This window comes from Paramormyrops kingsleyae, chromosome 22 (assembly GCF_048594095.1).
Source record: "Paramormyrops kingsleyae isolate MSU_618 chromosome 22, PKINGS_0.4, whole genome shotgun sequence".
Lineage (NCBI taxonomy): Eukaryota > Metazoa > Chordata > Actinopteri > Osteoglossiformes > Mormyridae > Paramormyrops > Paramormyrops kingsleyae.
Window position 1 is genome coordinate 6,084,399 of NC_132818.1, and position 22,324 is coordinate 6,106,722.

The window sequence follows — 22,324 nt, forward strand, 5'->3', positions numbered from 1 at the left end:
CAGGGGCAGTTTCCAGACAAGAACAAACACAAACAACCGCCTGCTTGCGTCTGATGGATCAGAAAACCTGAACAAACTGCTACTTTATGTTCGTGCCTTTTGGAGCTGATGCTGGCGGTCATGTGACCGGGCACGGCTGTGTAATGTCACCTCCAGCTGGGGGGTGTCCCCAAGGTCTCCACAGCCCACACAGCCCACACAGCCATGTACCTAGACCCAGGTTCACCATCACGCGCTAGATGGCTTGTTTATGTTTGCCTCAGAGAAAGAAAACTAAACCAGGTTTTACCTCACAGGTGGCCTCTGGGGAGATTTTATTTACACTGAAGCATACAATAGCTTACTGGTTATTAGTGATTATATAATATAAAATTCAGTAACATATTTTGTTCACAGTAGTAACATTGCAACAAAAGCAGGTCACAGAGAGACATTATACACTGTGGCAGCAGCTCAGTCTGAGACGTACAGCAAGTCCCAGGACAGCAGGTGCTCCATAAACCCAGACTTCCAAGGTCCTAAGTTATTAGGCATCAATAAAAGTTCAACAAAGTCTCCTAACAAAAAATACTATTAGAGCACGAGGTGAAAGCCGTGTGGAAAAGCAGGAAGCTCTACCCTGTCCTGTGCAGATGTTTGCAGGCAGAGGATCGGGGAATAGGAAGAGGGAAGGGTGAGGCTCAGGCAGCTTACGGTGTCCAGCAGCAGAGCCGGTCCAGCCATCCAAAAGGTCCTCCCCAACGATGGCTACCTGCTGCCCCTAGAGGCTGGCATGTGCCCTGCATCAGCATGCATGTTTATTGGAGAAAAAGTAACAGGGCTTCTCCTCCAAGACTGCAGGAATAGACTCAAAGTGGCACTTTTGCTTGGAATGGGGCTTCGCCATGGTCCATGCTCCGTGCAGTTCCCTGTCCTCATTTTGGGAGTGACCTTGGAGACCTTTCTCAATGATCTTCTGCTTGGCTTGACGGGGAGACAGAAGCTGGGGAAAGTGTCCCTCCAGTTCAGATACCGGGATATGACATCACACGTCATAAGCAAAGCAAAGCTTTTACACCAGAGGTTTAAAAAAGATCCTGTTAGATCGTGGCATGATAGCCCTCACAGGAGACAGCGAGCAATTACCAACCAAAAGACCGTAATAACATAACAACATATCCTGGCATATCTCACAAAATGAGAAGCTGATGATGACAGGGACTGCAGGAGACTCTGTGCTCATTGGTTAGCGGCAAGAGACCCTGTGCTCATTGGTTAGCGACAGGAGACCCTGTGCTCATTGGTTAGCGACAGGAGACCCTGTGCTCATTGGTTAGCGACAGGAGACCCTGTGCTCATTGATTAGAGTCTTCGGCTGGTTTTCTTCACTCTTTGGCCCCTTCGGATTTGTCCTTCTGTCACTTCAAAGGGTCAGAGTTCACCGTTAGTGATTGTGTAGAGTCCAGCCAGCAGTTCAGCTTCTACAGTGTGTGCTTTTCTGCCACTTGCAGAGACAGGGGCTCTGTTTTCGCATTAAAGCACGTCTCCATCTGGATGCCCTGCAAAAAAATAAAAATAAAACACGCATCAGCTCATAAGCTGCTTTCAGTCTTTTTTTTAAGTATTAGTATTAAGCTACTGAAATGTTAGGGCTGCCCTGTGTATTATAAGATTACGATGTAGATACTGGCAGTATAACTCTGCTGAAATTCCTGGACACATTTCTTACTTACCTGCCGCAGATTACAGAGATTACAGAGGCAAATGTAACCTCTGAACTCTGTACTTGCTCAGTATAAAGCATAATCGGACAGGATCAATTTTAGCCCAGACGAGGTCACATCTCTCATCCATAACTGCAGATTGATTTAGCAACGAAGGACAGGGAAGTCGTTTTACCCAGTTTGTGCAAATCAATCCAGAGAGGGTAAGTGTCACTACGCTCATAAACACGTCCAGCAATCAGTCACCGAATATCAACGTCTGTTCCAGCGCTGAACAGCAACCAAAACCCCGTCAACATGAACACAGAGGTGCTGCCTCAAAGCTACATAACATTACCGTTCATCTTAGGATACCAACGACCACAATGCCATCCTTTGGAGAAAAAATTACAGCTTTAACACATGGACATGGAGACTGAAGTGGACTGACATGGGACATACAGGAGGTGTGATCTTTGGATGCGACACCCAAAGGAATGCAGGACCTACAGATATGTGTCAACCTGTATCTGAACTAGACACCTCAACAATTTATAACTGTCAGGTGGCTATGCGGTCCGTTTGCATTCCTTTCTAGGAGTATTTATGAGATGTATGTGTTTATAACTCAAACGAGTTTGTCTCTATGAAACCCCCTGTGTCTCCATGAAAAGTGCTGTGTCTCAGCTGGATGCCTTCAGCTGCCCTGAGTTAACACTCCAGAAAGCACCACTGCAAAACACTCTATTCTAGATCCAGTGATTGCAGATCCAGTGATTGCCCGAGTGGCATGAGGGTCATTGTTCAGATCAAAGTATAGCAAGGAGCAAGGAATGTACAGAGGAACATCCCCTATCCTCCCTCTCGTGTCCTTCAAGACAACTCTGTATACGGCAAGAAAGAATCAAAACACAAGGCTGGTGATGGGCAGAGTAGAGCGGTAGCATTTTCAAACGATAACCTCTTAAGATAACATCTCCTGATTTTGACACAAAAGACCATCAGCCATGAAGATTAAGCAGACATTCATGCAGGTAGGTATAACTACAGCTTTTTAGGTTAACACTTCACTGCTGGGTATCTATTATCCATCATCCTACCACTACCCAATCACATTCATATCATCCGACCACTAGCCAATCACATTCATCATCTTCAGTGCTTTACTGTGAGGCTGGACAACTGGCTTTACTATAGTATTGTCAACAAGGTACCTGGGAATTCTGATGATGTCCATTGAATCCGTTGCTGTTCAGGAGCACCAAGGAGTTGTTGGCGTTGGCCCTTTGCAGATGGGGTCTCCCTGGGTTGTTGTGCTGAACCCCAGCTATCTTGTGCACGCAGAGGACCTTGAGGAAGCTCTGCTTAAAGTTGTCAGAGAGGAAGCCGTACAGCACGGGGTTGGCGCAGCTGTTGACGTAGGTCAGGATCACGGTGAAGAAGTATAGACCCGCTGTGAAACTGTTCCCAGGCAGAATGATAACAAGGTTGACCATGTTGGTGACGTAGAAGGGCATCCAGCAGAGCAGAAACACCAGCACCATGATCACTACCATGCGTGTCACCTTGCGTTCGGACCTGCGTCTGCTGGTCAGCCCGGCGCGAGCCCCCACAGACCTGACCTTAATGATGATGAGGAGGTAGCAAAAGCTGATGACCAGCAGGGGGCCAAGGAAGCCCAGGATGGCTGTGTAGAGGATGAATGCAGTTGACCACAAATTGTGAGGCTCTGGCCAGCTTATATTACAGGTGTTGAAGTCTTCCTGGACATCAGCGTAGATGATAACAGGAAGTACCACAAAGATGGACAGCAGCCACACCAAGCCGTTGATAACCTTAGCTATCTGTGGGCGTCGCCAATTTGCACTCCTGATGGGGTGAACCACCGCAAGGTAGCGGTCAATGCTCATCACTGTCAGAGAGAAGATGCCCGTAAACTGGTTGATGGAGTCAGTTGTCATGACCACGCGGCACAGGAAAGACCCGAAGGGCCAGTAGGACAGAACATTCTGGGTGGTGAGGAAAGGCAGTCCAAGGATGTAGAGCTCGTCAGCCACCGAGAGGTTGAGGATGTACAAGTTGGTGACGGTTTTCATCTTGGCATAGCGCAGGACGACGTAGATGGCTAGCATATTCCCCAGCAAGCCAACGACAAACACAGTCAGCGAGATCATTGACACTACGATGTTACTCTCTCCCTGAAAGCTAGTGTAATTACCCAGTGAGTTATTCCCCATAGAGCCAGCAGAATGGTTGAAGCCACCAGTGATAGAGGGAGGCTCCACTGATGTCATCTTCGCTATGGATCTGTTGGTCATGGGGTCTGGCTTGGAAGTAGGATGTCCGAGGATTTGGGGGGCAGAGTTTGTGAGAGAAAACACAGCTGAAAATGCAAATAGAATATTCTTTAGATAGCAGTATCACAAAGCAATACAACACAAGGCTCTATAACATACTCAGATAATCCAGGAAAAAACTTTTTTAAAGCATACAAACCTAGAAGACATATTTGAATGAAACTGCAGCATACACATTCATTGACAAAATCACTTTTTATCTCTAGGTGTTTAAAGGAGACCAGACACAGATAAAACATGCAGATCACATTGCTCTTTCCATTGTTTTCCAAACCAATTTTGGTTTATGACAAAAGAGGCTGAAATAATCATAGAGAAATGCCACCTATGATAGGTCTTATTAAACTGATTGTCATAAACTGGTACGGGAGACGGAATTCTTCTTGGCGAGATCACAGGAGGCAGCATCGCGTTAACGAGAGTCTGCTGAAGTGGGCAGATTTGTGTTTGTCTCCGGTCGCTCGCGTTTGCAGCTGTTTGAACTTTGGCTTTTAGACAACGCCGGGATCAGAGCGTCTGGTCAGCACAACTGGGTTCACTGGGAGCAGAAAAATAACAGGAATGGGTCAGTGGTGGGAATAAGCACAGCCCTGTGCCGCACAATGTTTCTATGCTGTAATGTTTTCTGGTACCACTGGAGTTTCCATTTGTGGCCTGGTGTTAATACGGAAAGGTATGCTCCAATCAGGGGTGCTAACACCGATCCAGCAAGAATATTGATTCTGATTTAATCACTGCACTTTTACCTTCTTTGGCCTGTTCTTGCAGAACAACTTCCCAATCTTTCCACATCTCATGTTTTCCAAATCCACTTTGGTCCCCTTGAATGGTTTACAAACAGCTCAAAATAGCAGAGATGTAAACCAACGACAGCAGCACTGCATTTTATGACACTTCCCACTCATTCCTCATAATGTCAGGAGCTCATGCATTATTCATGTTCTTAATATCTTTTCCTAAAGGGTACGACTGCAGAGCAGATAAAGATCCTCAAACACAATGTATCTTAATTTTACAGTTTGATGAGCACAAAATCACATTTCTTATGTAAAGCATTTACTAAGGACAGCTCTGCGGAAAGCACTTAAACTTCGAGTGCCCCGTTTATCACGCAGTGGAATTTTGAGGCAATGGGACCCCCCCTCCCCCATATGTAATTTAACACTCAAACACTGGAGAAGACAATCCCCCCCCCCCCCCCCCCCCAACTCCATCCCCATATTTAGGAATGTTTAACTTATTAAGGCCCCTACTTTAACTAAAAGCAGGACAGGAGAGCACAGGCCAGGACGGGCCTCGGAGGGAGCCTATGGAGGGAGAAGAGCCATGCTGCAGGCCTTCGCTAACATCTGCTCCTGTTTGACGGCCCAGTTTCTGTGCTGCCTTTTTCCAGGGAAAAGACCAAAACATGAGGCTGTACATACCACAGCACCCATGGGCATTCAGTTATGGATATATGCAAGAGAGAGACTCCCTGCACCACTTACAAGGCAGCCAGAGAGACTTTAACTGCATTCACTGTGTATTTAATGTATAACGTTTCATTTCCATGTTTGTTTGCTGAATAATTGATATATCTGCATTATTTATACAATTCTGCAATGCCTTCTTTAGCTTTTAATTGCAATACAACGATTTTGAACTTCAATTTCAAAATGTTCTTACTCTATAAAGAACTATTGAACCACAACACAAAAACACCAAGTTGTTAATCTGAAACTATTTTCCTGGCAGCCCATGTGAGCATTAACCCTTGGTGTGCCGAACTCCCAGATTTTAATGCAGCGTGAAGGTCAGTTCTTTCTTGCAAGTCTATTGATGATAGCAGACTATTAGACTTATCATAAACAATGATACTGCACCGGTACTGATAAACGCGGCATTAGGCTTAAATTAAATTCGATGAAAGCATAAAAAGCATTTTAAAAAACAAACTCTTTAAAGCTTTACTAAAGGATTTCAGTTTCACAGATCCGTAGAGTGTAAAGTATATCCTGACCTTCGGCCAAAACAGTCAGCAAACGAGGCCCTCTCTTTTCTGTTGCAAAAATAATTTTCACTGAACCGAGACTCAAAACAAGCGGATGGCGTCATCGCCTTTATTGTGAGTAGACATGAATGCGCAGAAACTGTTTGAAAACAAAGTGTGTTTAACTTGTGTTAAACTCAGACCGCAGGGCGAAAGCATTTCCATTAAAAAGTGAAATGTTTAACATTTTTATATTTTAAAGTGTGTGTGTGTGTGTGTGTGTGTGTGTGTGTGTGTGTGTGTGTGTGTGTGTGTGTGTGTGTGTGGGTGGGGGGGGGGTCAATTAATTATTTAAAAAAACGTTTTGTTAAAGCACCGAGCACCGGAGCGCTCCGTTAGAAAGAAGTTTGGATTTGACCAGAGATGGACACAAAGACATCAAAAAATATCTAGTTACAAATTATAAATACTCAACAAATGTAACAAAATAAAATACAAAATACTGGTGCAAGGAAATGTACTTAATTTAATTAAAATACAAGTGATTTGTAATTTGAAAATAAAAAATACATGTAGCCTATAGTAGTAACGTACTCGAAGAATACGTGAAAGGTTACATATTCTTAGCAATGTGTTATATTTTCAAAATAAACAGCTTGCCCAAGCTTTAAATAAAATAAAACTTTTATGATTTACATGTATTATAATATGAAGTGAAATTGACTTTTGTAACATGAGTAACGTAATAGGAGTTCAACAGGCTGCGATTGCAGCAGCGAATTGAGGTTGGGCTGATATCGCGATATGAAACGTCAAGTTCACTGGTTGGTTTTCCCTTTTACACAGACTCGGCGCTATAAAAACTCCTACGTTTAGCAGACATAAATTAACTTTGTCCTTAGGAACCAAAGTAGCTAACCGGATTTATCGCTAATGAAGGCTTCCATATATGACAAGCCACAAGATGCCGCTGCCTAAGCAAACCTGTTTAATTAAGTAGGACGCCACTAGAATACTCCTGAGAACAGCGCTGCTGTTTGCTAATTGCTGTATTTTTCTGTCCTATAATTACATTCGGTGAAATCTGATGGTAGGCTATATTTTACTACATACTTTACATTAAGGCAATTTGCACTGAGCACTAAAGCAGCGTCTTTACTTGGGTCAATAGAAAAACGAGAATAACGGGAAGGCTGGGCCCCGAAAATAAAATAAATAAATCAATCACATTTTTATTAAGTATTTTAAATAATTCAAATAGCCTACATTAAAAACAATAAAGTATGTTGTTGCATATTACAAGTTGCTTTTTCAGTCCAAAAAAAATACAAATTACAAAAGATTCAAAAAGTAATTAAATACATATTTTAAATACATTTAATTGAAATGCTGCCAATATCTGGGTATGGACAGTAGGGACATGCCCCCCACCCAATATTGTGGGAGCCCCGTGTGTCGGGGTTCCAGGCTAATTTAGTCCCTACCAATACTGAAACCAAACCCGCGCTCTTTACCGAAATACTGAAGCTTTGGGTACGGCACTGGAGGAAGGCGGACACTGTGACACATATTCAATGCCTTTGACGGAGCGAAGTTTATGAAAGGCGCGGCAAAGCCGTTCCCGGTAGTAAGTGAGGATGTCACGGAACCGCAGCTAAGGACTGCAAGCTTTATCTGTTCTAATAACCGGTCTTGAGCAACGTCGTATTTTGGAGGATAAAACCATCCATTCATTCATCCATCCATCCATCCATCCATTTTCTATAGACTGTCAGAAAAAGTACCAATTTGTGCCTTTCAGGTACAATTACTTTTCACTGGGGCTGTACCCTCAAGGGTCTGCCAATTGTACCCTAGCTGTAGGTAAATGTACATTTTATGGTACAGAAATGGACTCTGAGGAGCATTTTTGTACCATTGGGGGTAAATTATTGTTGTTTATACCTTGGAGGGGGGGGGGGGGGGGTGTACCAGGGCTATACCTTTTTTTCTGACAGTGCACCGGTTTGTCCTACGCAGGCTCGCAGTGGTCAGGTGTTATGCCGAAAAAGGGCATCCCTGCCGTAGAATGCATGCCGGTGTTCTGACGAGTTGAGCTTTTAGGTTTTTTTGGGGGGGGGGGGGGGTTAGGGTTTTAGGGGTGTTTTGGGGGTTAGGGTTTTTGGGGGGTTAGGGTTAGGGTTTTAGGGGTGTTTTGGGGGTTAGGGTTTCGGGGGATAGGGTTTTACGGGTTTTTTTGGGGATTAGGGTAAGAGTTAGGTTAGGGCTATCGATTAGCACTACGGTAGCCTAACTCGACAAAGTAGCTCAACTCGTTTCAGATCAGCGATCAATCGGTCATTTAGAGACAGATATGCATTCTACGGCAGGGATGCCTTTTTCGGCATAACACCGGAGCCGGTCTCGCAAGGTGGAAGATAAATGAAGCACATTAATTGGTTCATTATGTTACATAATTGATTCATTACATTCATGGCGTTCAGATAATATCCATATATAAGAACATAAGGGCATTGCGTCGGCGGCGAGAAGTTCGTCTGGGCTACACCGTCTGAGGAAAAGACGCTCTAGACAGTCTAGAGGAACATCTACAGCCTATGAACTGGCACGCGAGTCATTCAGGTCTATAAACTGGACAGAGGACATTCCTCCAGCCGACACGAACTCGGAGCGCACCACTGTCATGGTGTTAAGTTAAGACGGCAGACCTGTCACTGGGCCGCTTGTTAAAGCGTCTGTCGCTAAACGGGACGTTTACCATGCGCTGCCTCTTGCATAGTAACGTTGGCATCGAGGGCATGGGAGAGGTTGTTACGATACAGAAACTACCGTGAAAATCAGATACAAAGAGAATTGGGTGCAGAAAAAGGCAATGGCTTTGAAATAATGTTCAGTCGTTCATAACATAAAGAGAAATACATTTTAAGTAACTTAAGTAACCTGAGTATTTTATTGAAATTCAAGCATCAAACTGAAAACCCAAACTATCTACAAATCAAATATTTAAATGTGAAATATTCAAATATTTCCAAAGCAGTGTCTGTTCTAATACGTATGTATGAAAGGGGGGTACATACCTTTACGTTTTTAAACGCTGTCCATGGTACTCTGTGTTGTCAGCAGGATACTGGCGCGCCGTGTCTCTCCATACTGTCTTACGCACTTCGCTTCACTTTCTTTCCAGTCCAGAGTCTCGGGAGTGACTCTCACCGACCCCCGAAGTACCCCGCCATGCCGTCGTTCCTCTCATTTTCTATATTCCATTTGGATGTGCGTATATACTACGATGCCTCCCGTTGTTTTAGACACCCTATTACATGACAGAGACCATGCTGTTTTTAAAAGTACAATATGCACCGCAGATTTTATGAGTGGCTGCCTATAAGGACTTTCCTTAGTGTACTGAAATGTTTAGCTCCAGCCGGGCGTTTTGGAGTGGAGCCCGACCCTTGCCTTGGTATTTAACATGCAGAAAAACACATGACACCGAGCTGCTCACGTCATGCTATTTCCGTGCAGGTTTCACTGATTCTTTATTGAACGTCAGGAGGTCCATACATCACGAACTGACTTGTTGCAGAAACTCGAAGGAACTGGAGGGCCGAAGTAAATATCATAATTTTTTTATGCGGAATGGGATTATTTTTTGCAAAGTTTTTTCAGTAAACAGTATTATTTCTATTCGGAAATTCTTGAAGTACCTGTGTGTTATTACTACGATATGTGCGCCAAACTAAACCCACAAGTGTAACATTTCAGTTGTGTGAGGAAACAGACCCCTTTGACGAGTTGCGTAGGGGGCATTTTTAAAGGAAGAAGCTAGATAATTCTCAGGAAGCGAGTTCTACTTAATTCTGAACCCCGTTCTTGCTTTACTTACCCAGATGGAGGAAAGGTGAGCAGAGAGAACGAGAGAGTTCTCGGTCTAGATGAGTAACACCCACACCGTGCCTGTATGAGTTTCAGGTGAGTGTATGGGGGTGACTTTGCTGCTTCCTCTCTTCTAAATATACAACTGTGACACACGCAGGTTTGCCTCGAGGTTCACTTTTTGAGCCATTAAGCCAATATGCCCTGCAGCCAGTGGGGAAAAGGTAAGTATGAGTTGACCGGGCAGGTAGGAAATGTCAAACTGCTGGACAGTGCTAGATGAAAAGCAGTTGGACGTGCGAGCCAGTGTGACCCAGACACCACAGCACACTTCGCTGCCGAGTGAATGGCACTGATACGGGAACACATAAAGGAGACAATAAGCATTTACGCAGCGCGCACTGATGTCTGTTTGCCAGCAACCAGTCGAAATCATTCGTGCGTTATGCACAAGTAATAGAACAGAGCAAAGCAACGGAGCCGTGTAAATTTGCACACGTCAGCATTTGAAATTGAGACATTCTCAGCTTTCCAAAAATAATGCAAAATCAGGACATTTGCAGTTACAGCATAGTAGAGTTGTAAAGTTTAACTTTAACTCGCCTCTGTTTAACAGATCATTACACACTGGAGAATACAATCTTCTGTCTGGGGTGTTTTTAATGCCTGACCATCCTGTCGTTGCTCTCAATTGAATGGTAACTGCAGTTTTATCCAGGCAACAAATATTAGATTACATCCTCCATTAATGCTCAAACCCCAGCCTCAGTCTGCATCCTGTGGAAAACTTGCCATTTCGATCAATTGCACTTGATAATTAATGACATGAAACAATAGAATATGAAACTGACAATACATTGTTCGTGGTGAGTAGAATGGGTTCCGTTTTCCCAACGTTCTCACAATACCGACCCATTGTCTCCCTCTTGTGGCCATAATCTCCTAATGCAACCGATTATAGAACAGGAAAGCGGAGAGGATCCGTCAAACTGAAACAGAAACAGAAGGAGGAGAAAGAATAAAGAGGCAGAGCGAGTTATATGACAGTTTGGCTCTCACACTGTTGTCACAACATGACCTGCCCCAGCTGCAGTCAGGTGAAGAGGCTGCCAGACCTTGTGGATGCACCCAGCCCCATATACTGGGCTCCACGATGGTGGGGGAACGGCCAGAGGATTGGGATTGAGGATTGTAGATTTCACTTTTTGCTGGACTGAAAGGTTCACCAAAGTGACACATTTTGAAAAAAGTGCAGGTGATACTGCAACACAAGCATTAGCATTAGCGTTTCTCTCCTTGGCGATTCTGATTCCTGGTAAAAGGCTACACTGTAGCAATGTGTAGCCTTAGTGGTAAATGTACCTTTTAAGGCACAGAAAGGGACTATGAGGAAAAGTACAAAGTGCTACTCTTTTATCTGACAGTGTACAATTAGCAATCGCTACCCGCAAACCACAAAGGTTTGGCCAGGCCAGAACTTGGATGGAAGACCAACTAGGAAAGCTGGGTTGCTGCTACAAGAGGTGCTGGTGTGGCCAACAGGTTAGTCTATCCTGTGGTCTGTGCTGATCCCAATGCACCAGTGCAGTGACGGGGACACTGTGGCCATCAGGCTAGCCCATCCTTTGTTCTGTGTGGATCCCAATACCCAAGTGCAGTGACGAGGACACTGTGGCCAACATGTTAGCCCATCCTGTGGTCTCTGTGGATCCTGATGCCCCAGTGCAGTGATGGGGACTCTGTGGCCAACAGGTTAGTCTATCCTGTGGTCTGTGTGGATCCTGATGCCCCAGTGCAGTGATGGGGACACTGTGGCCAACAGGTTAGTCTATCCTGTGGTCTGTGTGGATCCTGATGCCCCAGTGCAGTGATGGGGACACTGTGGCCAACAGGTTAGTCTATCCTGTGGTCTCTGTGGATCCTGATGCCCCAGTGCAGTGATGGGGACACTGTGGCCAACAGGTTAGTCTATCCTGTGGTCTGTGTGGATCCTGATGCCCCAGTGCAGTGATGGGGACACTGTGGCCAACAGGTTAGTCTATCCTGTGGTCTGTGTGGATCCTGATGCCCCAGTGCAGTGAGACAGGGACACCGTGCTGTAAAAATTCAGTCCTTTGCATGAGACGTAAAACCAAGGTCCTGACTCTCTGAGGTCATAAAAGATCCCTGGCATTTTTCAAAAGAGTCCTGTCTAAAATTGTCCAGGCTAAAATTGCCCACTGTGGCCCTATCAATCTGGCCTCCTAATCATTCCCTATACCTAACTGATGAATTCCCTCCTGCCCCTTCACCACCTTAGCTACTGTGTGGTGAGCATGCTGCTGCAGAACGGCTGCCATCACATCATCCAGGTGGGGGCTACACAGGGGTGGTGGTTGAAGTGGCTCCCCATTGCTTCTATAAGGTGATTTGCATGTCTTGAAAAGTGCTACATAAATGTAACATTCATTCATTCCGAACGCCAGGCTTCCCTCTTTCTCCACCTAGGCCCAGCCGAGGGTCTCATTGACCGATCAGTGTACCCATCACGGTGGGTCGGTTTTCATTCTCCCTTCTGGAATCCTACTGGCCAGAGAACAAAGTGTAGGTGCAGGCGACAGAAAACCATGACAACAGGCAGCTAGAAGAGGGAGCCGCCAAGGAGCAGCTGAGCTTCGTCAGGTTTGTTTCCCTGACATCGACAATAATGAGCTTCAGAAGAAGTTAAAGAAATCAGTGAGAGTGTCTCCTCAGGGCACGTCCAGTTGGAAATGTGGGGGAAAGGTCGTCTCTTGCTAACAAAACACCGGGAAAATAAGGGCAGTGTGTGTGTGTGTGTGTGTGTGTGTGTGTGTGTGTGTGTGTGTGTAAATACTGGCATATGCAGTAAAACGCAAACATACTCATCCACCTAGAACATTTTTTTTTTTTAAACATAGAAATTATGCACCCATTCCATTGTTCCGTTGTTTAAGATGTAACAGAACAGCATATCACATTCTACCGTCAGCTGGGAACATACCTTTTAATTAGGCATCACACACATCACTGTGTAATTAATACGTTTTCTGTAGAAATATTCCATCCATCCATGTTCCAGCCACTCATGTTAGTTGTGCCTGGGGTGGAATAAACCCTGCACAAGATGAGCACAAGTCTAGCGTTTTTGATAATATTTGTCTCTCCATGGCATGAATTTTCAATAACCCTGCGTTTAGAGTTTAAAAAAAATTATAATTTGGTAGGCATCCCCTGGCCTGGAAGTTCGGGAAGGAAATGTTGGAGTGTTATTTGATTAATCTGTCCAGGTCGGGCCATTAAAAAACTTTAAAATATTCCATGTGAAGCTTTTTGTGATGTCCTTATGTGCACTGCAAAAAAGGAAGATAAAGTTTAACCAATTATGTTGTATGGAAAAACATAATATGATGTCCAGGGGCAATGGAAACATTTCCGAAAGAAACAAATGGGTGAAATTATTTGTATTTGCTAAGAACAGACTGTTCTTTGTGTACAACCAATCAGATTTCATATTCTTCTTGTGCAAATAGTCAAATAATTAAATCAAACTAGAAAAGATGCTGTTGGAATGAAAGCAATGCATCCCCAGACATGCCCGCTACCCCCTCGTCCCCGTCCAATCCCGTCCCCTCCCATACCCCCCAACCACTACAATTTCGGGAATTACTGGATGGATGCACTGGAAACGTGAGAGCCAATGAATGTGTCTTTAGCCGAATGTCTGAGTCCCAGTCGTGACACGTAACTCTGAAGCTACGCCTATTCATGTATCGAGCCTAATCAGCAGGAACAATGAGACGGCCAACATGGAGGAGACTCAACACCTGGCTGCATGTTGTGCTAAGAAACAACATGGCCATCAACACCAGGAAGACTAAGAAGCGCATTGTGGACTTCAGGAAGCCCAGGGGCTGCAGGCACAGTCCCACTCGGATTACTGGAACCAAGATGGAGCATGTCTGCAGCCCCTCTCAACTCCTCCACCTGCTACAATTGGTGTGCTGAGTTGCTCTGTCTCTGACCTGGAGTGGGAGGTGAAAAGTGCCCCATACATCATCAATGCCCAGCTCGCCGCCATCAAAGACCACTGGCATAGGTGATTCTTTAAAAGGGCACAAGACATTATTGAAGATAATGCCCCCCCCCCCCGAGCCACAGACTGTTTACCCAGCTCCGATCTGGAAGGAGGCACAGAAGCCTCCTATCGCACACCAGTGGGCTGAGGAACTTGCTTCCTTCCCACAGCTGTGCTGAACTCAAAGAAGAAACGGAATTTAACATTAGAACATATGAAAATTAACAGTAACACAATTCAAAATTTAATAAAATAAAGAAATTGTTTTGTTCTCCAAAAAGTTACTGATGTTTTGTTGGACGGCTAGATGAACAGGACTTTGGTTCCCAAACCTCTCCTCAGGGGCACCTCAGCCATTCCATGTATCTGTTACATTTCTCCACCAGCTTGATTGATTAATTAACTTAATTTGTTCAAGAGCTCAGTAAAGCATTGATTAACCAAACAAGGTGGGGTGTATTTGGGTGGTTGCTGCAAATACTGGGGTGACTTTAGGAGATGTTTTGAAATGACTAAGCTGTCATGGACATTGTTTCATCATCTCATGCCCCACAGTTTAAGACCTGTAGAAAGTTCCTGAAAATATCCATCCTTCCAGATTCACAAAATGGATTCTGCAGCCTGCCCTTCCATCCTCTGCTGCCACCTAGTGCTGCTGCTTTGAAGTGCTGTAAAGAGTAAATAGAGTGATAAAATTGAATAGAGTTATCCTGTTCATAAGGTCAAGTATTTCCTCTAGTCATACTTTGCTTTGCTGTTACTACATGACATTGCATCTGTTCTGATGCGATTTGCCTCAAGATCTGAACAGGTCCAAAAACCCACACAGTGTGGCAGCACAGTTTTGGAAAGATCCAACAAATATTTTTGATACTGACAAGATCAAGTGTCTGAGGCTGCCCTTCTCCTTGATATCACTATGCAGTGCTGCTTCAATTTTGGTACAAAATTGTATCAAAATTTGACCAGGTCCAGATATTCACCCTTACAATGCATCTGCAAAGGTTGAAAAGGATCTGTCAAATACTTTTTGAGTTATTGCTGTAAAAATAGATTCTTTGACACTGCCCTTCCCTTTAATATCACTATGCAGTGCTGCTTTACTTTTGGTGCAATTTGCCTGAAAATTCGATCATTTGCAGATCTTCACCTATACAGTGTGCCTACAATATATGAAAAAGCTCCTGCTTAATTTTGGGGGCAATTTGTCACAAAATAAAAGCAGGTTTAAATCTTCATCCATATAATGTTTTTCTGAAGTAGCAATAAGATCCATTAAATACTGTGTGACATCACATTCACAAGGTCAAATGTCATCTGCAGTCAGTCTTCCCTTCACTAAGCAGCCGTGTTTCAGTTTTGGAGCAGTTGGCCTCAAAATATGATCAGGTCCAAATCTTCACCCAGGCAATGTGTCTGCAAAAGATCCATTAAGTACTCCTTGAGTTATCATGCTAACGTCAATCAAGTGGCAGTGACACATGTATGAGTCAACAAAACAAATATCATAGAGAGTGTTTTAGTAGGCAGTAGATGATTTTCAGTGTATTGCAGTTCCACCCATTAACACCTTAAGCCTTGTACCCCAATAAAGGCAAGCATTCATTCACGGTGCTGCTTTTAAATTCACCTCCAGTCTGACTCGGGAGTTTAGACCTCTGCAGTGCTCCTTGGACAGTATCGGTATCATTTCTGATCTGATTAATGTAAATCTGCACACACTCATACAGAAGGTTATTTTCTGGGAAGTATGACCTGCTTGCTTAAGGGTTACTTCTGGGGCTGCCAACATGTAGGAAATCATGGCCTTAACCAGCATTAGGCATGTCCTTCCTGTGAGAAAAACACGCATAATATCAGACTGCACCCATAAAGTAATTAAGAAACATTCCACTTCAACTAGGCGCAATCAGGGCTAAATGTCAGATGGAGGAATTAATTTAAATTAACGTCATAATAAGTTAATTAATAATGGCAGAAGGAAGGAGTAATGGCAGAAGGATGAGACGAGACGGTGGGACAGTGTCCCCCCCCCCGTCCCCCCCATGACAGAGTGACAGGGATTTAGTTCCTGTTAACATTAGATCAGAATGTGTCTCTTTATTATTGGCCCTGTGGTTATATCAGGTTCAGAGGCTCAGCTCTCTCAGCTCATGTGGAATTGGTTCACTTTTGGCAAATCTGGATTCTGGATTTTCCTGACAATAGCGCAACCATTTGTTTGGCAAAAACTTTCTCTCCAAGAAGCCTTGCGGGAGTCCAGGAAACTCTGCCCTCCGCCGTGCAGCTCAGCCCTCGTTTAAACTTTACTTACCAGCCTGATGTTTGCCTAGTCAGTCATACCTTATAAAAAGCCGGTGCCTCTCTTCCAATGGCTGAGATTAAGGGGGATTTTGTTCAGGAAATTACCATCAGCACCTACCACGCCCATCTACAAATGACTGTGCACAGAGATAAGGCAGGAAGCCCAGCCCCAGAAATCCACTCCGTTCATGTCTGTCTGATGACCGCGATTTCACGTTTTTCACAGCATGAAGAATGTGAGCAGTATAAGAGACAATATGAATTATGTTTAGCTACAAAGATCCTTAATCCGTAACACTGAGACATAGCACAGAGGTCACCTGCAATCATCATTTCCCCCTCGGATGAATGACCCTTCTACAAGCATTACGGCACTCAGCCATCTCACATCATTACAACAAGCAGTCTGAAGCACATTGCCAAAGTCTTGCTGGGGACATACTACAAACCGGTGGTCAGGACAACTGATCGTCAAGGCAAAAGTTTCTAGAAAATAGTTTCGTTGGTGATTTATTAACTTCAGAGAGGCATACCATAGGTGTACATGTACACTTTAACAAAGATGGTAAAAACAGTGAAAAGACACACTTTTGCATGTTCACACAAGCATTAGCTATTCATTAGCATCATCGGTGAAAATAAAAAAAAAAGTTACACTTTATTCAAAATGAACATACCCCATAAAGGAGACTTACTAAAAGGCTGTCTGACTGCAAGGTTTTGAGCACCTGCTTGAGTTAACCTCTATCCTGAGGACAGGTATGCACTTCAGGCTTGTAGAGCACTCCACGAGCTTCAGGGGTGCAGTGCGAGGGCCCACCATGCCTGACAACCTAAGACGGGGTGACGAAGAAGACCAGACGCACGGAATAGGCAGTGTCCACAATGTAGACAATGAGGTTGATGCACGTCATGAAAGACACCACCACTAGTGAGTCCCAGGGGCAGTGCTGGCAGCCGGCTGGCCGGGGGTTGTTCTTGAAGCTATAGAGAGGCCAGATCACCACCGCTGTCATGTACATGAGCACAGCCAGAACGTTATAGCACGTCAGCACCTTGTCGAAGGGGAAGGGGAACAGTGACAGGAGGCGACAGATGGTGAAGAGGATGATGATCAGGGCGAAGATGAAGCAGAGGCAGTAGACGGCCACGCACCACTGCAGACCAGCATACCGGTTGTACTGGTCTGGGCTGAGGCAGATGAAGATGATGCAGGCCACAAAGGCCTCCAGGACCTTCATGAGGCCGGGCACCGTGGACAAGAAGCCGCTGACCTCACCGGGTCGGGCACGTGTCAGCCCCACCTCCACGGCGTACATGATGAAGCACAGACACGAGATGGCAGTGGCACCGATGGCCTTGGAGCAGTTGGGGCAGGCAAAAAAGGTGGGGTAGATGATGGAGGCAGCTAACACCATCAGCGTGGCCAGCATGGCGAAGGCGGTGGTGAAGTCATCCCAGGAAATGGGCATCTTGCTGTGCAGGCTAGTGAACTCCAGGACGAGGACGAGTAGGGTTACCACGAAGCAGAAGCACCAGGTGAACATGCTCCAAGCCCAGTAAGATGAGCTGCTGTTGCCCTGCGCAGCTGCCAAGCTGAAGGAGATGCAGGACAGGACCACCTCCAGGACCCTCACGATGCCCACTGGGACCGTCAGCGACCGCACGTCGAGAGTAACCATGGCAATCTTCCTGCTTTCCCTGGGTTTGCGCTGTATGCTTATCACTGAATGACTCTGTTTCCTCTTTGATAAAGTTCCTTCCTCTCTCAATTTGTCTTTTGCCCTCACAAAATATCTTACCTTTTCTGAGGTGGTTTTTCACTCAGCTTTCTCTTCTTTGAATAAATCTGTCTCCCTGTAAAAGGAAGGATTGTTCCAAAAGGAAGGCAGCAATCCAAAGTAGTGTAGAAGTGTAGATTATGTCAACCACCTTCAAATGCTAGCTTCCCTCAATGGAGCGAACAGGTGCTTGTGTGTGCCGGTCTCGCCTTTACAGCCACATCCCCTGTGTCAACGGTCAGAGTACTAATAGGTGTGGTCTCTATGCTTATCTCAGTATTTACGCGTGGAGCTCACATTTAGAGTGGTTACTGACAGCCCACACAACAGCAGCCAATCAGATTCATTCCGGAAAAGGCAACCCGGCATATAAATAAGTGAATTCTACAACCTTGTGACATCACAGAAGTGCTGCGAGTGCAGGACTTTGATCTCAGACACAGAGCCTCACTGCTTGTGATCACAGGACACGCACAATAACAAACAATGTGGCATGCACATCCTCAGTGTTTGTGATCACAGGACACGCACAATAACAAACAATGTGGCATGCACATCCTCAGTGTTTGTGATCACAGGACACGCACAATAACAAACAATGTGGCATGCACATCCTCAGTGTTTGTGATCACAGGAGACGCACAATGACAAACAATGTGGCATGCACAGCCTCAGTGTTTTTCATTAGTGTTCCCAAAGAATATAAATACGTTTTTTTTAAAAAGTGACATAGAAAAAAACATTTTAAAAAACTGCAAAACTAAGCTAACTTAAAAGGTGTAAAAAAAAAAAACGTGACAGCACCTGGCAAAGCCCTTTGTTTTTAACATTATTCAAGACAGCAACAGCCAATACGCATATATATATATATGTATATATATGTATCACACCACTGCAAGCTGCAACTGCAACTTATCAGGACAGGAAACTACACGTTTTACGACTTCCCTGTCTGACAAATAAATATGCAAATGGAATGTGGAGATCAAGTAGAGTCCATGAGCCCGAAGGCTGTCAGCGCTGTTCTGTCCTCAACTCTGCCAGCCCATCAATGCCCCATCTGGCCACCCTTCCCTGCACAACCTACACCTCTAGGCCCCACGTTATGTCACTGACCACTGTGTAGCGTTCCTCCACACCACATCCATCACCCAGTCCTCCCCACCAGGTCATCTCATTCCAGGCTGGGAATAATGATGCAAGAAACAGGGGATAGTGATGATGAAATGTGACACCCCCCACTGTCATGGCTAGACACCATTAAGAGGAGATAAAGCTCGGTATAAACAGGCGGAACGTCTCCCCACAACACCGTCTGCCTCCAACGTCGCTGTGGAGCCATCGGTCCATCAGAAAATGAGAAATATATCCACCTTCTCAGAAATCTGTTGGCACTGGGCTCTTCCAGAAGAACATGACACCACCTCCAAATATCAATCTCCTTTTCACTTGGCTGAAACATCAGGCAATTGTTCTGTGGTAATGCAATCCCACTCTACGTAAGTGGATGAAAGCTCTGGGCTGACGCAGGCAAGAGCAGCTGTTTTGCCTCAATGTATCACACTGTAACTTACTTACGTATGTGTACTTTGAAAAGTTAAATTTATACACTACTGTGCCTAAAGTCTTAGGCAGTCAAAGAAAATGCTTAAAGCTATTTAACAGTGTAGTAAGCATATATTTGCTCAGAAGAAAATGCAATTTAATGTTTGATCTTATGCAAATTAACAGTTATAGGTGGGTTTTTTTATAAAAGTTTTAGCCATGGTATCATAATATCATTCCGAGAAAACTGCAGCATGTTTACACAATGGAAAAATTATGCTCAGAAACCACTTTGCCACATTTCTGGTGTCAGAATCTGCCCCTGTCAGCTTCATCATTTTACTGTTGGCCAGCAGGTGTCGCTGGCCTTCCCGTATCTCCCCGAAATGCTTCATTGCTTCCAGCCCTAATGTGTCAATCACGCACACCTGGCTCTTGTTGGTTCCTCGTTTTTTTGTGTTTATATGTGCCTGCCCTCGGCATGTTGCCGCTTGGGTTGTTATAGCTGTTGTGGATGGTAAACGTGCTGAGTGCGTGTTTAGTACTGGCCTCTGCTGTATGTCGGTTCCCCCAGTCCTGCCTAGTTGTTCCTCTCTGCCTTCTGTTTGACCCCTTGTGGTCCTTTTATTTTTATTAGTGTCTATTTTGATTTAACCAAAAAAACCCTTTGAGTCCTGTGAGGCTGCATTTGGAGTGTCCCTCTTCTCCCATTGTGACTTCAGGCCTCCGGGGACTTATGGACATCGGGCTGATTTCTCTCATTTTCTACTGCTAATGGCATCTAATGGTAATTTTTGCTGATTAACAAGGGGCCCCATCACCTCACACTAAGAAAGGAACAAAGAGCTTCTGTAAGTGGAACGGTCCTAACTTCAGCCAACTACACAGAGAACCCCACACTCCCTGAGGGCCTTTCCCCTCTGCTCTGCCTGCTTTTGCTGGGATCTGACCTTGACTCCCATTTGGCTGCAGCCATGCATACCTGAGCTGCCCCTGCATGATCTTCACCTGCAGCAGCAGATCTTCTGAGAAGGAGAGAGGACACTAACAATGCCAGCAAGCTCACAGGCAGTCTGTTCAATAAAGACTTTTCATAATGTCTCTCTGCTACGTCATTCTCCATAATCCCATACAATTTAATACATATCCTTTCTATGCATTTCACTTGGAACATCAAAAATGAAAGACATACTTGTATTTACTTTCTCACACATTGTACATACATCCATTCAGTACAGATAGTAGCAGTGGAAAATGCTGGAAATCAAGGGAGGCTTGGCATAAGCTTTGGGAAACTTCAGGAGAAATCATGTTGCCATCAATTATTCCAATTCTCCAGACCTCATACCTCTAACCTTTTAGTCCCACATTTCTCTGTTCCATGTACTGGCCTTGTCTCCACATGGAGCAGTTTGAGTTCTCATGGAAGGACAATGACCATCTGGTTTGGATAAAGAATCAGATGGTGAACAGTGACTTCCAAAATTGTCAAAGGAAGAAGGCCTCAATCAAGAAATAGAACATTTTCATAAAATCCCCATGGAGGTTGCTGTCCAACATCCTATCTTCATCCATCTTTGCGGAGGCAGGGTCAGCTGGCCCAGCAGTTGGGAACATGACCAGCTCCGGATCTGGGCAAGTACACAAAGGGAAGAGCTGGGCTGTGGAAAGAGCCTCTCAGCAGAAGGATCGAAGTAAGAAAGAGAAAGAAAGGAAAGGAAATTAACGGGACAACAAGTACAATACCATCACAGAGCAAGGCTGTCAAGGAAAAGTCAACCTCCCCTTTAATATCTAATTAAATGTCTCATTAATCTCTCGGGTAGTTTGCTGGTTTCACCATGTAGATTTGGGTTACAATAAAGTACATCAGATCATGGCAGATGCTAGGGCAGGTCTTACAGAACTTCACCAGCTTGTGATCTTAGTCATGGGAAGATGTATGGCTGCCATTGAGTGCAGTTTATGCAGTTAATCACCATAAAGACACTGATGAAAACATAGGAAAATAGGTGACACCTGAAATGCTTATGTTAGCAAGGATCTGACACTGGCTGCTGCACCTGCATGTCTTCACAAGCTCCCCGCTCATGCTGTCAGTGGCAGCTAGCCAGCCTACACAGCTACATCACTGGCTCATGCTGTCAGTGGCAGCTAGCCAGCCTACACAGCTACATCACTGGCTCATGCTGTCAGTGGCAGCTAGCCAGCCTACACAGCTACATCACTGGCTCATGCTGTCAGTGGCAGCTAGCCAGCCTACACAGCTACATCACTGGCTCATGCTGTCAGTGGCAGCTAGCCAGCCTACACAGCTACATCACTGCTTTCCCAATTACAGTTAAGATGTGCTGCAGCTTCTTCAGGCGTGCCAGTTCTCAGCTGCAAGCAGTTGCATTTCTCAGCATGGCGACTCTGACAGCGGTGCTGAATATTACACTCCTTCAGCACTCTCACTGACCTGTGAGCCTTCAGTCCGACACCAGTGACATTGAGTTTGCAATAACAAGCACCGGGCAAAATGAATAAGCCAAGGAAATGTAATGGTCAATGTGATTAAACCAGTTAATATCTGACAATATAGTGGACCTTCTAGAACAAAACAAACTGTAAGTCAGCAGAGGGTTAAGGAATATTCTCATTTCTGTATGTACAGAAAAATTTCTTCCTGTGTGCTAGCTCCATGGCATAACGAATGCATAACTCATCCCTCACCGGGCTGCTGATTGGCAGGGATGAAG

The 22,324-nt window shown here is 44.9% G+C and overlaps 2 protein-coding genes and 2 long non-coding RNA genes across 5 annotated transcripts; 2 read left to right on the forward strand and 2 right to left on the reverse strand.

The window, feature by feature from the left end:
• Positions 1–297: 297 nt before the first annotated feature.
• On the reverse strand, positions 298–10,083 carry LOC111843256 (somatostatin receptor type 5-like). 2 transcript variants are annotated; one of them, XM_023810703.2, is made up of 4 exons: positions 9,889–10,083; positions 9,086–9,318; positions 2,897–4,065; positions 298–1,538 (listed from the first exon to the last, which is right to left on the reverse strand). In XM_023810703.2, the coding sequence occupies exons 3-4, from the start codon at positions 3,998–4,000 to the stop codon at positions 1,461–1,463; spliced, it is 1,182 nt and encodes a 393-aa protein (XP_023666471.2). In that variant the 5' UTR covers positions 4,001–4,065; positions 9,086–9,318; positions 9,889–10,083; the 3' UTR covers positions 298–1,460. The 2 variants fall into 2 exon arrangements, with proteins under 2 accessions (XP_023666471.2, XP_023666473.2); XM_023810705.2 differs by lacking the exon at positions 9,889–10,083 and having other exon boundaries at positions 2,897–3,807; positions 3,901–4,065; positions 9,086–9,573.
• LOC111843277 (uncharacterized) lies at positions 5,855–13,983 on the forward strand. Its single transcript, XR_011984736.1, has 5 exons — positions 5,855–6,143; positions 9,193–9,278; positions 9,528–9,614; positions 9,893–9,974; positions 12,366–13,983. It is a non-coding gene; the product is annotated as an uncharacterized lncRNA (long non-coding RNA).
• Positions 13,984–16,751: 2,768 nt separating this feature from the next.
• On the reverse strand, positions 16,752–18,443 carry LOC111843264 (myeloid-associated differentiation marker homolog). Its single transcript, XM_023810714.2, has one exon. It carries the CDS (start codon positions 17,937–17,939, stop codon positions 17,091–17,093), a length of 849 nt encoding a protein of 282 aa, XP_023666482.2. The 5' UTR covers positions 17,940–18,443; the 3' UTR covers positions 16,752–17,090.
• A 1,677-nt stretch (positions 18,444–20,120) lies between these two features.
• LOC111843279 (uncharacterized) lies at positions 20,121–20,684 on the forward strand. Its single transcript, XR_002838114.2, has 2 exons — positions 20,121–20,434; positions 20,556–20,684. It is a non-coding gene; the product is annotated as an uncharacterized lncRNA (long non-coding RNA).
• The last annotated feature ends 1,640 nt before the right edge of the window (positions 20,685–22,324 follow it).

Bases quoted from the DNA above. Each gene is read 5' to 3' on its own strand.
- LOC111843256 (XM_023810703.2), bottom strand. From the start codon at position 4,000: ATGACCAACAGATCCATAGCGAAGATGACATCAGTGGAGCCTCCCTCT. The intron at 1,539-2,896 runs GTACCTTGTTGA...ATTTTTTTGCAG, and splicing joins GACATCATCAGAATTCCCAG to GGCATCCAGATGGAGACGTG.
- LOC111843264 (XM_023810714.2), bottom strand. From the start codon at position 17,939: ATGGTTACTCTCGACGTGCGGTCGCTGACGGTCCCAGTGGGCATCGTG.